This window comes from Sminthopsis crassicaudata, chromosome 3 (assembly GCF_048593235.1).
Source record: "Sminthopsis crassicaudata isolate SCR6 chromosome 3, ASM4859323v1, whole genome shotgun sequence".
In the NCBI taxonomy this organism is placed as follows: Eukaryota; Metazoa; Chordata; class Mammalia; order Dasyuromorphia; family Dasyuridae; genus Sminthopsis; species Sminthopsis crassicaudata.
Window position 1 is genome coordinate 347,626,525 of NC_133619.1, and position 16,960 is coordinate 347,643,484.

General features: G+C 35.3%; 1 protein-coding gene across 2 annotated transcripts in view; it reads left to right on the top strand.

The window, feature by feature from the left end:
• Positions 1-15,599, top strand: part of TRIM42 (tripartite motif containing 42) — a 54,878-nt gene extending 39,279 nt beyond the window's left edge. For both annotated transcript variants that reach the window (XR_012488137.1, XM_074301666.1), the window contains exon 5: positions 15,362-15,599. Coding sequence is in view for 1 of the 2 variants with exons in the window: in XM_074301666.1 (XP_074157767.1) it covers positions 15,362-15,448 (87 nt within the window). In the remaining variant the exon portion in view is untranslated. The remainder of the gene's footprint in view (positions 1-15,361) is intronic.
• Positions 15,600-16,960: the final 1,361 nt, after the last annotated feature.

Sequence of the window (16,960 nt, forward strand, 5' to 3'; positions counted from 1 at the left end):
ATGTATAATGCCCTTACATTACAAATGAGAGAACTGAAGGACTAGGGAAATCAAGTTACTTGTCCAAGGTATCAGGGTCACATAGGTTATAAATGTCAGAACCAGGATTTGAACCCAAGCCCTCAGACTCCAGAATCAGTAATCTTTAGAAATTTACATTTTAGCCAATCAGCGTCCATGCTACATTCAATATCCTGTTTCCATGCCTTTACACAAGTTATTCCCCATGCCAAGAGTGATTAATAAATACTTAATCTATTAATCTAGTCCTTAACTATAACCGTGAAACCAACCCAACTTCTTTTTCAATTATACCTTTCTCTGATATCCTTTCTTCTAAAGTTCCTTAGTTATTGTATTTTGTATTTTGTACCCACCATGTTCCTTTCAATTGTTCTCTAAATGATAGTCATCTTTAATTTTTATGTCATGATTTTTCATGGGGTGTTCCAGCTTAAACTAGTTTGGAATAGCTAATTGCTAAATTTTCAGTGTGAACATTTATAATGTAGAAAGTGGCAAATGCTACAAGTCAGGGATTGATTTATTATTTTGTTGATTGTCTAGCTGTAAAAAATGTAATGGAAAAAGACCAAAAAAAGGTAGAAAAATGTCAATGACAAAAAAATTCAGATTAGATTTTAAAATTTATCATGTTTACACTGTTTTAAAATACCCACTTATTAAATATTTACCAGGACACCACTTTCCAGGACTCTTAGTGATATAAAACAGTGGATCAGTTTGTTTTTTCTCAATTGCATTTTATTTTTCCAAATTTTTGCAAATACATGCAAAGATGGTTTTCAACATTCGTTTTTGTAAAACTTTGTTTTCCAAATTTTTTCTTCCTCCCTTCCTTACTTTCCCCACCCCAAGACAGTAAGCAATCCAGTATAGAATTTGCATGTGCAATACTTTTAAATACATTTCCATATTTGTCATTTTGTACAAGAAAATTCAGACCAAAGGGTGAAAAATCCATAAGAAAGGAAACAAACAAACAAAGGTGAAAATATTATACTTCAATCCACATTCAGTCTCCATAGTGTTCTCTCTCTCTCTCTCTCTCTCTCTCTCTCTCTCTCTCTCTCTCTCTCTCTCTCTCTCTCTCTCTCTCTCTCTCTCTCTCTCTCTCTCTCTCGCATTTTCCATTACAAGTCTGTTAGAATTGGCTTGAATCACAACATTGTTGAGAAAAGCCAAATCCACCACAGTTGATCATCAAATAAACTTGCTGTTGCTATATATGATGTTCTATTGGTTCTGCTCATTTCACTCAGCATCAATTAATATTAGGCTTTTCTGAAATCAGCCTGCTCATAATTTCTTTTTTTAAGGTTTTGAATATACTTAATTTTAATTGAAGAATAAATTAACAAACATGATGGAGAAGCATGGCAGAATAAATACCAATAAATGAATGAATGAATGAATGAATCTCATTGTCTTAGAATCGGGAATTATAGGATCATAGATTTAGATAGATCAGATTTTAAATTATGTCTCAGGGCATTGCTAGCTGTTTAACTCTAAGCAAATTGGTAACTTTTTATAGTTTTTTACTTACACATGGGTAATTTTTCAGCATTGACAGTTGCAAAACCTTTTGTTCCAACTTTTCCCCTCCTTCCCCTCTCCCCTAGATGGCAGGTTGACCATACATATTAAATATGTTAAAGTATATGTTAAATTTAATATATGTATACATGTCCATACAGTTATTTTGCTGTACAAAAAGAATCGGACTTTGAAATAGTATTCAATTAGTCTGTGAAGGAAATAAAAAATGCAGGCAGACAAAAATAGATGGATTGGAAATTCTATGTAGTGGTTCATATTCATATCCCAGAGTTCTTTCACCAGGTTTAACTGGTTCAGTTCATTACTGCTCTATTGGAGCTGATTTGGTTCATCTCATTGCTGAAAATGGCCACATCCATCAGAATTGATCATCATATAGTATTGTTGTTGAAGTATATAATTATCTCCTGATCCTGTGCATTTCACTCAGCATCAGTTCATGTAAGTCTCTCCAGACCTTTCTGAAATCATCATGTTGGTCATTTCTTACAGAACAATAATATTCCATAGCATTCATATACCACAATTTATTCAGCCATTCTCCAATTGATGGCCATCCACTCAGTCTCTAGTTTCTGTCACCACAAAGAGGGCTGCCACAAACATTCTTGCACATACAGGTCCCCTTCCCTTCTTCAAGTTCTCTTTGGGATAGAAGCCCAGTAGTAATACTGCTGGATCAAAGGGTTTGCACAGTTTGATAATTTTTTGAGCATAGTTCCAAATTGCTCTCCAGAATGGCTGGATGTATTCACAATTTCACCAACAATGTATCAGTGTCCCAGTTTTCCCACATCCCCTCCAACATTCCACATTATCTTTCTCTGTCATTCTAGCCAATCTGACAGGTGTGTAGTGGTATCTCAGAGTTGTCTTAATTTGCATTTCTCTGATTAATAATGACTTGGAGCATATTTTCATATGACTAGAAATAGTTTCAATTTCTTCGTCTGAGAATTGTCTGTTCATATCCTTTGACCATTTATCAATTGGAGAATGGCTTGATTTCTTATAAATTAGGCTCAGTTCTCTATATATTTTGGAAATGAGGCCTTTATCAGAACCTTTGACTGTAAAAATGTTTTCCCAGTTTATTGCTTTACAATTTAGTGTAATCAAAGTTTTCTATTTTGTGATCAATAATGATTTCTAGTTCTTCTTTGGTCACAAATTCCTTTCTCTTCCACAGATCTGAGAGGTAAACTATCCTATGTTCTTCTAATTTATTTATGATCTTATTCTTTATGCCTAGGTCATGAACCCATTTTGACCTTGTCTTAGTGTATGGTGTTAAGTGTGGATCAATGCCTAGTTTTCGCCATACTAGTTTCCAATTTACAATACTATTACAATTACAATTTTCCAATACTACAGATTAAACTTTATGTTTTTGAAATGCTGGTTGTTAAACATTTACCAATATATCTGTGGATAAAGAGACAGCTTGTTGGAAGAGAGTCTTTAATATTTTGTTTTGCTCTATCAAATCAAATCTTTTCATTTGAAACTATGCCCCCCAAATTACCAATTTACATTTTAACCGAGTGATATTACTACTAGGCCTACAACACAAAGAGATCAAAGAAAGAAAAAAAGGACAAGAGAAAGATATTGTGTGGTTTGTGTGTGTGTATATGTGTATATAGATAGATGGAGATGGATGGATGGATGGATGGATCATAAAAGAGAGAAAAGGACTTACATGTACAAAAATGTTTGTAGTATCCCTTTTTGTTGTGTTAAGGAATTGGAAATTGAGCAAATAAATGCCTCTCAGTTGGGGAATAGCTGAACAAGTTATGAATGTTATGGAATATTATTATTCTATTAAAAAACAATCAGTAGAATGATTACAGAAAAGCCTAGAAAGACTGGTATGAACTGATGCTCAATGAAGAATCAAGAGAACATCATATACAGTAACGCAAGATTATGTGATGAGTGTTTTTTGTGACAGCAAAGAACAGAAAACTTAAAGGAAGACCCCAATCCCTTGGGGGAAAGATGAACAAATTATAATCTATGAATGGAATGGAATAGCATTGCCCTATGGTGGTTGTGTCCTTCATTCTCAAAGAAGACCAAAATGACATCACTATGTTAGAATCAAGTTAGTATGTTATTCTGTGGATGATCAGACCAGTAAGAGCTCAGAATGCTCCACCATAAATCAAGCACAAAGGTATAATCTCTATGTACATTTGGTGTGGATTCTTTAACTTTGTAAATAGAGAGCCCAAGATACTAGGAAGGATGCGAATATTCTGATTATTGTCAGTCTTGAAACCTATACATAGGAACAGATGTGAGAAAAGGGAAAGACTCAGGTTGTTGTCCTTTGTTCTCAAAAAAGACCAAAATGACATCACTATGTTAAGAATCAAGTTAGTATGTTTTTCTGTGGTTGATCAGAGCAAAAGGAGTTCAGAATGCTCTGCCACAGGTCAGACACAAAAATGAATTATTTGGGGTAGCTTCTCCAGCCTTTCCCATTTAATGTTTCTTCTGAGCTAATTCAGTTCTGCTTTGCTCAGAGAGCACAGCGCCTTCCTTGATGAGAGCATGCCATCCTGGGAGGTCCTGTGCAGTGTCTCCTGTGTCATACAATTAATTCTAAAGTTAGAGACACCTTGAGAGTGTCCTTATATTGATTTTTCTGACCACCTTGTGAATACTAGTTGTATGTGAATTCTCCATATATTTGTCTTTTTGGCAAACATACATATGGCATTTGAACAATGTGGCCGTTGCACTCCTTGATGCAGAGTTTGAATGTTTGGCAGTTTAGTTCAAGAAAGATCCTTAGTGTCTAGTACCTTATCCTGCCAGGCGATCTTCAGAGTCTTCCTCAGACAATTCAAATGGAAGCAATTCAGTTTCCTGGCATGGCACTGGTATCCAGGTTTCACAGGATAATGAGATCGGCACCAGAGCTCTGTAGACCTTCAGTTTGGTAGCCATCCTAAAACTTCTCTCCCAAACACTGAGCTAGCTCTGGCAATGCATGTGTCAACTTCATTAACAATGTGGACATCCCTGAAAAGCATGTTACAAAGATAAGTGACAAAACTCCGTTTGCTCTGAGTCTGCCTATAGATGGTGTGGTGCTGCCTGATGGATAAGCTGTTTTCTTGATGTTAATTGTTAGGTTAGAATTAGCACCAGCAGCAGAGAATTGACCCATACTTTGTTGTGTCTCTGCTTCAGATGCTTCACTGAGTCCAAATCATCTGCAAACAAAAAGTCATGCACCAACACTTCCTCCACTTTGGTTTTGGCTTATAGCCTCTTCAAATAAAGAAGTTTCCATCAGTGCGGTCGCTGATTTCTATATTATGCTGGTCCTCATTGAAGGCATTTGACAACATGGCTAGAAAGATCATGCTAAAAAGCATGGGACAGGCACGCAGCTGTGTTTCATTCCATTAGTGACTGGGGAGGTTTAAGAGCCTTATCCATTATCTAGAGCCCGGGCAAACATACCATCATGAAATTAATGTGCTATACTGATTAACTTCTCTAGGCAACCAACTTTTGACATATTTTCCCACAAATCCTAATGACTGATGGTATCAAAGGCCTTGATCAGCTCCACAAATATATACAGACCTCTCTTCTGCTCCCGCATTGTTCCTGGAGTTGTCAGGCAGCAAACACATATCAACTGCTCTTCAGTTGCTTCTGAAGCCATACAGACTCTCAGGTAGATGACCTTCCAAGTGTAGGATCAGCTTATTAAGAAGACTCTGGCAAGAATCTTGCTAACAATGACTAAGAAAGAGACTCTGTGTGATTGTCCCTTTACCTTTATAGAGATGAATAATAGAGTCATCTTTGAACTCCTAGGGACTTTGAACTCTTCTTGCCATATCACCTGGAAAATTTCAATCAACTTTTATTTTATATGAGCAATGGACCCCTCACCTTGTAAACCTCAGTTGGAATAGAATCAATACCAGGTGCTTTGCCTCACAAAAGTAGTCTAATGGCATTCAAAACTTCTTCAACTGGAACTAATCTAGTAAACAAGCACGTATGCCTTTCAAAAGAAGTGAACGATAGGCTCATGACAATATGATTGCCACTTGCAGGAAAATGCCGTATCAGTGCCTATATTCCCACATGACAAACCCTGATGAGATAAAAAAAATTTATAAAGATCTAAAAACCCTTATCATCAATATGTCAAAAGGGACAAGCTAATAATTATGAGTGATGTTAATGCTAGAATAGGGTCAGACTACCAGATATGGCAGGAAGTCCTTAGAAAGATTAGTTAGAAATAGCATGAATTCCATTTACCTAAATACAATAAAACATACACTCTCGGCAAACATTGGCACATAATAGACTATGTGATTGTGAGAAGGAGACAGACAGGATATGAAAATGATGAAGGCAAAGTGTAGTGCAGAGTTGCTAGACTGATCTTAGACATTCTCTCCAGATTGAATATTCTCATCTAACAAAAGTGGAGGCCCCAAAGCAAAAAAAAAAAAAAAAAAAAAGATTACCAGAAGAATTAATGTCAACAGAATAGAGAGGAGAACAGTTTGTTGCCAACTTTGAGGATAAGTTGAGGAAATATACAGTTGGCAACAATGGAGCAGAAAAGGAGTGACCAGCTTTCAGAGATCTAGTATATAGCACTGCATTTGCTCATCTGGGTCAGAACACAAGCAAACATCAAAACTCGTTTGACAAAAATGAAGGGAAAATTCAGAAGCTGCTAAATGAAAAACGAGAAGTCCACAGGGTGTACCAGCAGGATAATGCATCCATCTCTAAGAAAGTAGCATTCAATTTCATCAAAAGTAATAAGTGCAATAGAAACTTAGAGAGATGCATGACTTTTGGCTTAGTAAGAAGGCAGATGAATTCTGTTCTATGTTGATAGTAACAATCCAAAGCACTTCTATAATTCATTGAAGGCTATTTATGGGCCAAAGTCTTAAGATGCATCTCAACTACTCAGTACTGATGGAACCACACTGACTAATGATAAGGACATGATCCTAAAGAGATGAGCTGAACACTTCCATAATGTTTTCAATAAACCATTATCAATGCTGAAGCTGTTGACTGTTTACCTCAGTCAAAATCAATCATTTCCTCTTATATCAAAAGAAATGATAAAAAAGATATTTTCAAAGAAACCAAGGAACACTTGTATGAGCTGTTAACAAAAGAAATAGGACCAGGAGAACAGATGATACAATAAGAACAGATGATATAAAAAGCAACATTGTAAAGACAAGTAATTTGAAAATAGATATGGGAAAAGCAGGTATTCCAGTAAGTAGCTGTTAATATTCTCTTGATCATCTTTTTTCTTGATTACAAGGCACCAGATTTTTTCCACATCTTTGGCATCATTCCCTGCCTCAGCACCATTAATGTCCTCACAACTGCATTGCCTCCAGTTTGGATCTCTTCTATCTACATGAGCTAGTCCAGCTGTTTTTCCTATATTTTTGTACTGTTTAATGCCATTTCTACATCTTCTCAAAGCATATCTGGGATTGTGATATTAGAATCCAAGTGTGAAGATTCTGCTGTTTTCAATAGTAAAAAAGTTGGTTATAAAATATTTTCAGATTTTCTCCATCTTTTCTGTGTATTATCCTTCAATTTTTATTCTTAAGTACTCTCAAAATAACTTTGCTTAGTGTTGGATATTTCAACCCAGCTTTTCTTAAACTGTTTTCCCCTTCTTTCCAATATTTTATGAAGTAATATTCTTCATAATCTTTCTTCATTTATATCCATAAGATTTTAAATAAAAATTTATAAATTTTTTTTACTTCACATTTTCCAATTTTTCTCTCTACCTATCTTGGAGATCTAAGACTTCTACAGAAAAAAAAATTCAGCAAAACTTAACCAACATATCCGAAAAGTCTGATAATTTATACAGTTTTATCTTCTCATAGATCTTCTTTGGAACCAGTCTTCATAATTATAAGTTCACAGTTTCAATTGATTTTCATAATTTTTCTTTCCCATTATATTGTTGTGACCAATGTTTATATTGTTTTCTAGTTCTGCTTATTTCATTTTACCTCAGTTCATATTCCTCTTAACATGCTTTTTTATATTCATAGTCAGCATTTTATAACCTAGTAATAACTTATTACATTCATATTTTGTTATTTGTTAGCCATTCCCCATTCAATGGATAGCTGCTTTGTTTCCTATTCTTTGATAATACGAAAATTGTGACTATAAATATCTTGGGTGTATATGAAGCCTGTCTTTTTAGCCATTGACCTCTTTGGAGTATGTCTTCTCTATATGATTTTATAAATGAGTTTATATTCAAAGCAGATGTCCTTTTGCCTGCCATATTTCATGTTGATATTACTAAGCATCAAAATATTTTGTTGTTTTTGAGTCATTTTCAGTTGTGTCCAATCCTTTGTGACCATTTAGGACTCTCTTAACAAAGATTCTGAAGTGGTTTATCACATAGGTAGTCAGTGTCTTGAGGATGTATTACACTCAGGAAGAGGAGTCTTCCTGTCTACTGGCCAGCCACTCTCTCCACTATCCCACCTACCTGCTTGCCTCCAAGTATATATTAATTTCATGTGGAGGGTTTTGTGGAATTTTCCATAGAATTTCTTTTTGTCTTCATCCTCTGCATAAACTATGATTATTTTCATGGTCATCTTTTTGCAAATTTTTGTGAATATAATATAAACAAAGCAATACAAGATCACCAACTGTTCTATGAAGAGATGTTTCTTTTTGCCTTTTCATACATAATAAAACTTTAGCTACATAAGAGAACCTGTGAGACATCTTTTCATTTAGGCAAAATTTCTTTCTTCTAATTTCATTTATTGTTAAGAAAGTCAAGATTGACATTATTCAGTTCCTCTAATATTATGTCAATTTGGTGTACAAAAGTAATTTCAAATTTTACTCTTAGACTACCAATAACTAAGTTAAAATCCATAGATGATCTAAATATTGTAGTTCTTACTACCTACACTTCTACCACTCTACTATCATTTCTGTAGAAGTAAGAAAGAACTACACAGGACTGCAAGTCATTTTATATTTATTTTTCTTTCAAAGGTTGTCTTTTATCAGCAAGTGACTACTGATGGTGAACTTTGTTGTACTTAGCTAGGCTGATTCTTGGAAAGCACTCGGTGACTTTTTGGAACCATACTGAAAACCCTCCTGTATGGTAGAACCTATCAGAGATGGGCTTACAGGTATAGCCTTCAAGAACAATCAATCCCATAGCATAATGAGAGAAAGGAACAGGTCTTTCAGGAGACTTAAAAAATCCATCAAATTAAAGGATTAAAAAACCATCTAAGGAAAGATAGGAATAAAACTCAGATCTTGTAAGTCTTATGTTTGTTGTTTTTTTCTATTGTGCAACAACATAGATGAAAATAATGAAGAAATGAGTTCTTCTAAAAGACCAGAGGGTACTTGTAAACAGCTTGTTCTCTTAAATATTTAAGACATAATTAATCAATAAAAAACATTTCTCCTGCAATTGCTGTATTCTCTGTGAAGGAAGGAAACTCAATCAGCCCACACAGTCCTGTTTCCCATTATCAATTATCAATGAGTTGAGTCCAAATTAATGAGGTTTTCCTGTAGCTTCATTTTTATCTGACACAACAAAATGCAATATAGATTTTTCTTTCAGAACTAATTCCTCTTGCAATCTTTGTGATTTTATTAGCATTCCATGGAAACAAGAATTTCCAGAGTATTTGTCATGATTTGCTTAAGTAAAGAATTCAATAGCAAATGAAAATAAGATGGGATGTTTGAATGACATTAATAAAGCTTCTTACAAATAACAACTTCAGTTCTTTCCCTTACAGTCAGGATATTTTACCTTGGCATCAATACTGTAAAAATATTTCTGAAAGGTTTTATGAAAATGCTGCAATGAGAGTACAGAATTGTTTATCAGAATTTACTATATTTCTATCACTTTTGATTTATGAAAAAGAAATGAGAATGCATGACTTTTTTAATTGCTATTATTAACAATCTCACATCTGGTGGTTGTTTTTAAGGAATTCTCTTTGGAACAAAAGTTCATTTACTTTAGTCAGAGAAACAACTAGGAATCATTAGGGTTATGTCTTAAGATGCCTAAAATTAGTGGATGGACACATAACACTTTCATTCCTTTTGCTGTAAGCAAACAATTGAGCATATGACCTACTTAGAAAGATTAACTAGTTCCGATGGACCCCTTGTGAACTTCTCCACAATTTGCCCTACCTCACACTACTTTCCCACCATTCTTCCCATGAGATCTCCCCAGGAGTGGTTTACTTTTATCCTTCAATCTCCCCATCCCATTTTAATGCAAAAACATAACAACAACATTGGATTGCCCTGAGTTGCACCTGGTTAATTATGGCTCTGATAGGAGGTACACAGACAAAGGCAACATATACTTCAACATTCAGGCAAATAAGCACAGTGCATCACAGACCTGGAAGCATGAGTTGAACAGATTTAGTACGTCTTAGCAAAAATTAATGAAGAATCAGTGTGCCTCCCATCCTGTAGATGCTAAGGAATCCAGCCCTTACTGCTCTGACATATTCCTTCCATTCAGGTTTCCAAAGCATTACTTTAAGTAGTAGATATGTTCCTAAAAAGTTATGGACATGAAATACTATTTTAGCAGAGGATTTTGCTATTTAAAAGCATTTTAATTTAATTTAAATTAAATTTTAAATTTTTAAATTTAATTTTAATTTAATTTAATTTAAAGATGGATGTTTTTGTTTGGCTAAGATTTTTCTTATAAGATGAATATCACTCCTACCCACCCACCCCCCCACACACCCATTTCATCATCCACTCTTGATCTATTTAGTTGATAAGTTAAAATAGTGTATTATGTAGTAAAAAGGGCACTGACTAGAAATAGGAAAACATTAATTCTAGTCCCAGTTTTATCACAGGTTAATTGTTGATGGAAAGCCATTTATTCTCTCTTTGCTTCAGTTGCCTCATCTGATGACCTTACAGAAAATAGATATTAGATATATAAGTACTTAAGTACCTGCTGTGCCTATGTACATATTATTACTCCTTACTAGACTTTCTTAAATATGGGAACTATAATTCATGGTTAATTTTCTCAGGAAGAAACAAAATCATGATTGTAATATGATCCTGTGGATAAAACCATAATGGCCCAAATGTTGCCACATCTTTCAGACAACCCAACACTTGAAGACAAAATAAAATGTAAGCTCTTCTGTGTAAATCTTATAGCCAGATTTTCATCTTTTTCCACATTGGGTCATATACAGATAACCTCAGAATGGAAGAAGTATGTATCTTTACTGGCTTCCTATTCCTTGAGCACAACTTCCTCAGCTCCCTGACTCCAGTTATATTCATAGGTCATTAAATGAAATTCACCCCAAGCTCATTTTCTGTTCACTCAGACCAAACTCATTTTTATCATACTTCTAATCATAATGTTGTGACACTCAAGTGAACCAAATGAACAACATGCATCAAGATTCTATGTAAGGCTTCATTCCACTTATGAAAGGACTTCCATTTGTCTATCATATCTCTCTTTATGATAATAGTGTTCAATCTTAATCTATCACTTCATCACTCCATGGACCATAGTATACCAGGCTCTTCTATCCTCCACTATCTCCCAGAACTTCTTGTACTGTCCAAGTTCATGTTCATTGTTTCCATGACACTATCTATCCAAGTCACCCTCTGACATATCCTTTTCCTTTTGCCTTCAATATTTCCCAACATCAGGGTCTTTTTCTTATGAGTCTCATTTTCTCATTTATGTGGCCAAAGTATTTAACCTTAAGCTTCAGTTTTCAACCCTCCAATGAATAATCTGTACTAATTTATTTAGGTATTGATTGATCTAACCTCCTTACTGTATAAGAGATTCTCAAGTCTTCACCACCATGATTTGAAAGTATCAATTTTGCAGTTCTCAGCTTTCTTTGTACTCCAACTCTCACAGTCATACATTGCTACTGGAAAAATCATAGCTTTGACTAAACAGCCTTATGTCAGCAAGGTAATATCTCTGCTTTTTAGTATGCTATCCAGATTTTCCATAGCTTTCCTTGCAAGAAGCAAACATCTTTTAATTTCATGGTTTCAATCACAGTCTTCAGTGATCTCTGAGTCCAAGAATATAAATCTGATATTTCTTCCATTTCTTCTCTATTTATCAAAAAGTGATGGTACCAGTTGCCAGGATCTTAGTTTCTTTTATATTAATTTTCAATCCAGCTTTTACACTTTCTTCTTTCACCCTTATCAAGAGGCTTCTTAATTTCTCTTCACTTTCTGCCATGAGAATGATATCTCTTGCACATCTGAGATTGTTAAAATATTTCTCTCAGCAACCTTAAATCCCAGCTTTTGATTCATCCAGCCTGGTATTTTATATAATGTGTTCTGCATATAAGTTAAATAAATAGGGTGACAACATACAGCCTTGCCATATTCCTTTTCCAATCTTAAACCAATCAGTTGTTCCATGTTCAGTTCTAACTGTTGCTCTTTGGCTTGCACACAGGTTCCTCAAGAAGACAAATAAGATAATCTGATACCCCTATCTCTTTGAGGACTTGCCATATTTTGTTGTGATCTATGCAATCAAAGACTTTAATGTAGTCAACGAAGCAAAAGTAGAAGGTTTTTTGTTAACTCTTGGGTTGTTTTTTTTCTGGACCTTTCTTGTTTTCCCTATAATCCAGTGGGAACGTTGGCAATTTGGTCTCTAATTCATTTGCTTCTTTGAAAACCAGCCTGCTCTTCTAGTAATTCTTGGTTTATGCATTGTTGAAGTCTACCTTACACAATCTTAAGTATAACCTTGCTGAATGTGAAATGAATATAATTGTTCATTAATTAAACATTGTCTTTCTTAAAAATTAGGAAATAAACATTTTTTCAAATTCAGTGGCCAGTTGATTTTTCTAAATTTTCTGGCATTTTGAGTATAGCACTTTAACATCATCATCTTCGGATCTAGCTTAGATGGAATTCTATCACTTCTACTAGCCTTACTGTTAGCAATGCTTCCTAAGAGCCACTTGACCTTATTCTCCAGGATGTCTAACTGTAGATCAGATTTTTATTAAGACCAATAACCTGTTGGTATTATCTGTGGCCCACCCTACACTACAAAAGGCACTGGGTTAATGAATGAGTCTTGTCCTGGATATTTGACCTCAAAGGGCCATTTTCTCATTTTTGCCTATTGTCTCCACTTGGATTCACTACAGGGAAATTTTCTAATTGTACTTAGGTTAGTTTATATCTTTCATCATTGTTGTTGTTCACCCCAGTTTTTCTTGATGCTATTTGGGTTTTTCTTGGCACAGATACTAAAGTGGTTTGCCATTTCCTTCTCCAGCTCGTTTTACAGATAAGGAAACTAAGGCAAACAAGGTTAAATGACTTGCCATGGTTCACATGGCTAACAAGTATTTCAGGCCAGATTTGAACTCAAGAAGATAAATCTTCCTGACTCCAGACCCAGTGCTCTATCAGCAATCTTAACTCCAGCTTAATTCCACCTAACTCCCCTAGAGCGTATATCTATTTCCCAAATTTGAGTGAAAGTGTCCCTAGAAACAATCAAGGTAACAAATGCAAATTAGCTATGGAATAGGCATTATTTCATCCCAGAGAAAACTTATATGATGCAAAGGACATATGGAAGTCCATAAACATAGAGAAAATATATGAAGCACTCACAAAGCTCACCATCTCCCTTAGAAAGGGATAAATAGAGGATATCTCTATATATGCACACATGTACATACACACACAGAGTAACCCATTGACATTCTAGTCTCCTTCCTACTGACCCTACCACACGCTATTCTGGGTTTAAACCTATGATTTAAATTCCTTCATTCTGAGGGCTGCTGAACAAATAATCCCCTTCCTATAAGACATATACTATCTAAAAAACTCAAAAATTTTACTTTTCATTGGTTAGGAAATCCTCTTCTTTTTCCAAGGAGTATGCTAAATCAGGAAATACCTTTTATTCTCTAACAAGCCTAAATGCTGAACTCTCAAACTCAGAAATGATTAAATTTGGAATTACCCAGAAAGCACTGTCCAGGAAATTTCTCTCCTCTGGCTGAAAAGGGTAAATTCTAGAATCATTTGGCTTAAAGAATTCAAAATCCTTTTTCCAATAAACATGCACATGTCTATCTCTGTCATGTGCTTCATTCTCAGGATTTCTCATATCAGACCACATGAGTGCATATGTCAATTTTACTGTATGTTTTTACCACAATCCATCAATTGCTCCTGATTGGAATATAATATGCATGGGTACAAATTTCTTTTCCCCTAAAATGCAAATATACTCTTTTATGTTCTGTTAAGAAAGGGAGGGGAAGATAGAGGAAGATGATGGGGAGGGGGAAGAAAGAGAGAAGGAAGAAGGGAAAGAGGCAGGAACAGGGAGGAAAAATAGAAGAGAAGAGAGAAGAAAAGTAGGGTGGAGAAGAAAGAAGAAATGATCTGTTAGGTGAATTTTTAAAGGATCTTTTCTTCTGATGTCTCAGTCAGACAATCCTTAGAAGTTCTCTACCTCTTATTAACAATGCACCAGAGCCTACCTATAGTCCACAGGAATATGCTTCTCTGAGGTCTCCAAAAAAAAGGTCCATGCCTTGTAATTTTATCAGGTTGACTGGGAACTCATCAAACTAATCAAGGATTTACTGCCTTGACCAATCCCTTTTATGTGAGGTCAAATAAGGTCATATCTCTCAAAGAAAGGCACAGTGGATATAGAAAAAAAGCCTCAAGTCTGGAAAACCTGAGCTCAAATCGCACTTTTGATATATATCTGATTATTTTAACCCTTGGCAAATTGCTTAACCTCTCTGTGATTTGTGCCAAAGGTATCAAACATTCAGACCACTACAACACTCCCAAATGAGACCAGAACCAATACAGTTTAGTGCCTCTACTCCATTTCTATCAAATTTGACCTCACTATTAGAGACAACCCTATGACTAAAAGTTGCAGAGAAGATGCTCATCTTACATTGGTAAGGGAAGTTTCCTCACAGAAGTTCCTTAGCAGTGAAATTATAAGTCCAGTTCTTATCCCTATCCCTATATTTCTATGACTGCATCAACACTCATTGGCTAAGTTTGATTCTCAAAAGTGAAATACAAGAATTAATAAAATCAATTTATTTATATTTAATTTCAGATTTCTATTATTCTATACTAGAATTTAAGTTCAGGCATAGTTTAAGTCTCACTAATTTTTTTTAAAAAAGAGAATCAAATAGTCACAACAAAAGAACAACAAACTGAATAAATAGTTTATAAATTCAATGATCATTTTTTCTTACTGGGCAATTAATGGAAAAAAATGACTTAAATAAATACCCAGAACTATCTGAAGTACCCTGAAAATGGAAAACACAATAAAATATTTCCTTTCCATAAACTTCATTTATGTTTTGTTGCAAGTTAATGGTTGAAGTAGTGCTGGGTTTACTTCCTGTCTGCACACTAAACTACCTGTGATTTTGAGCACTTGACTTTCCTAGACCTCAGCTTTCTAATCTCCAAAACTAGGTTCTGAGTGGGTGATAATGTCTAAAATTCCTTTAGCTATTTTCTCTAAATCTGTGACTCTTCTGGTTTCCCTTAGATATAACCTTTTGTCTGAGAGCTCTTCTATTTGGTTCCTCTTTCCTGTATCATCGTTTTCTCTGTTTTTTGATTGCAGGTAGTGACACCAGATGGCCGTGGGAAGTCCAGAGCAAAATGGGGGCTGCTGAAGAATATTCAGTGTGTCCTCCAAAAACGTTTTTGAGCTCCCAACAGCAAAGTTTAAAAGATGCACATTATATATATTCCTCACAGCATTCCTTTTTCAGGTTGGAATTCCTTGAAGGCTGATTCTAAGCTCTTGTAATACAAGTCTTCTAATTCACTAATTAAAAAGTATATCTACTGAGCCATCACTTGTTAATTATCTTGAATATAAGATTGATTAACAAATGACTAAAATCTGTAAGAGTTGATGGTATTGTTTATTTGTATTCACACTGAGGGATATATTATAGTAAGTGATCTTGTCTTAATTCTGCCACCAACTAGGTATGTAATATTTAAACACACCACTTCTTTGGCACATCTTTTAAGCTGAAGGGATTAGACTAAATAATCTATAAGGTTTCATATAAATATAAGTTTTATTATTTTGAGATTCAAGCCCAATTTAAAGAAAATAGAAGAGAATGACTTGGTGCCACATTTTCCAAACTTTGGTCCATGCAAGCCTGGTAGTTTTTCACAACATAAATACAGATTGCTGAGAAATTCTTAGTACTACTGAAGATTTAACAGACGGCAGCAAGTAAAAGAAGAATTCATTCCATCAATAAGTATTTATTCAAAAATGAAAACAAACCTTATTTTCTCCATGGGATGGCCATTATGTAAGTGCCCAGTCTTTTGACTCATGAGTAAATTAGAATTAAGTGAGGCAGAGTTGTACGAAGACATAAAACTCACTCTTTCTGCCAGACACCTCATTGTCCAGTGACAAAAAGCAAGCTCAAGATGGCTCAAGATGTAGTGGATGATCTTAGTGTTTTCAGTGGCTAAGCTCTAAGCACCCCACAGCACCCATTTCAGCTGCCTTCATCACCATTGGAATAAATTGTTCTCATCTGCCCATTCCCCCAGAAGAAGTGCTTACATGGTTGGGGTAGGAATCCCTCTAACTCACCTTAGCATTTCAGACCCCAGATAAACCCTTACTAGGTGTGGCTGCTGTGCGTCCTATAGCTTCATGGAGCATAGGTGAATAAAGTGATAAGGTGGACACAGAAGGAAGGTGGAAAGCAGCCCCAAAAGTCTCGGCAGCAGAGGTATGTGTCTTCCTAAACACATTCTACCTCTCATAAGTACTAGGTGTAGGTTACAACTCCAAACTTACCTAATTCCAAGCCAGGTGCACGATCCATCCCTTACAACGTAGCTCAGCCCCTGCCTTCTACCTACTGCAGGTCCATCCCTTTCCCCATCTATATTCTCATCCACACAGAACAAGTGGAGAAACACACACAGGAAGTCCCAATATCTACCACATCCATAATACCTTCTTTCATTAACACTGTGTCACCATCACAGCAGAGAGTTTCTCCTCACACTGCCATTATAATTCCGTAACTTTCTTTGATATATAAACAAACCCAACTCATGGACTTCCTTCATTTTATGTATCTGATCCACATCACATACATTTCCTCACTGTAGCCTTAATGCCATGTTTGGTCCATGTTCTGTACAATCTCTTTTACATGCTATGTCCCTCACA